This window comes from Aplysia californica, unplaced genomic scaffold, assembly GCF_000002075.1.
Source record: "Aplysia californica isolate F4 #8 unplaced genomic scaffold, AplCal3.0 scaffold00133, whole genome shotgun sequence".
Classification (NCBI taxonomy): domain Eukaryota; kingdom Metazoa; phylum Mollusca; class Gastropoda; order Aplysiida; family Aplysiidae; genus Aplysia; species Aplysia californica.
Window position 1 is genome coordinate 882,585 of NW_004797403.1, and position 1,344 is coordinate 883,928.

General features: G+C 44.4%; 1 protein-coding gene across 1 annotated transcript in view; it reads left to right on the forward strand.

Annotated features, from left to right (window-relative positions):
* Positions 1–1,344, forward strand: part of LOC101855636 (short transient receptor potential channel 6) — a gene marked incomplete in the record, with an annotated part of 41,789 nt that overhangs the window by 18,505 nt on the left and 21,940 nt on the right. Inside the window, 1 exon segment of the mRNA XM_013081498.2 lies at positions 156–314. Coding sequence (XP_012936952.2) covers positions 156–314 — 159 coding nt within the window.

Here is a 1,344-nt window from a genome sequence, read left to right on the forward strand (position 1 = left end):
AGAGAGAGAGAGAGAGAGGAGAGAGAAAGAGTAAGGGAGCGGGAATGTGAGCGACAGAAAGAAAAAAAGAAAAAAAAGGAACATTGTACATCCCTAAATGAGTGTCAAGCATCACTTAGTATATTACTCCTTTCTCCCTCCAACACCACCAACAGAGTGCCCACCCGAATGACGACATATCACCCGCCGAGTTCCACGAAGCCAATGGGCGTGTCAATCAAAGCTTTGAGGGCACGCCCACCAAGTCCACGCCCCGCAGGAACCCGTCCACCATGGTGCCGATGGAGGCGGAGGAGGAGAAGCTCACGTATCAGGTATGTAGGTCAGACGGAAAGGAATACTTTACTTACTTTTTACTATTTCATCCTCTGTTGCCGTTTAGCTTCGAGGGGAGATACGGAAAGGAATACGGGTAGTAAAAGTAAAGTTCGGGGGGCTCTCGTTGTCGAGAGGTTAAGGTTAAGGTCTCATTCAATAGGTCCTAGGCTGGAATCCGGAAAGTGACGGAAAATTCTTCTCCAAAATTGTTCTCCTTTCCCCACCGTTCCTGCTCTCTAACAATGTTCTGTTGTCTGCTTTCGTCTCCACTTCGACTTTCTCCCCCCCTTTCACTTCATTGGGCCTCTCCTCTGGACCCCTGACTCTTTCTGCAGCTTTTCTACTGCTATTCCATGGCTCCTTCTTACTGCTGTATTTCAGCCTCACCCCTGATCTTATGGTAGATAAGATCTAACACCTAGCCTTCTCGGAAAAGGGCAAAAAGTCTCGGAAGCCACATGTGCAGTTGCGCACGTTTAAGATCCCTTGGTTGTCCAAAATCGATAAGAGTAGGCTTCGGAAACCACCCAGGCAAAATTCTAAATTTCCTACCAACTGAAAATATTTAATGTTTCCCATACGCTTATCATCGTGTGCAGTTGCGAGCATCGTAGAACACTTACCCCCCCCAAAAAAGTAAAGTTAAACCTCCCTTCTCGGACTGTTTGGCTGAGCGGGGGTGGGGGGGGGGTCACTCCAGGGTTATAGTTATTTCTTGCAGAAATTGGATATATCTCTGCGCGGTGGACTTAATGCGCGATTACCTGGAGGTCTAAACTTTACTGTTACCTCTGAATGGATGAATCAGCTGTAGTAATAGTATTTTAAAAAACACGTTTCATAAAATAGTTTGAGTTAAGCTAACCACACAACACTTAAATGTTAATGATTGGCGATTGAGTTCCCTTCTTCAAGTTTTATAAGTTTACAAAGCAACCTCAAATTAATTTAACATTTTTTAAAATCATTACTTGTGTATTTTTGGTATTTCCTTTTATTTTATTTCCCCAAAAACTGACGGGCACC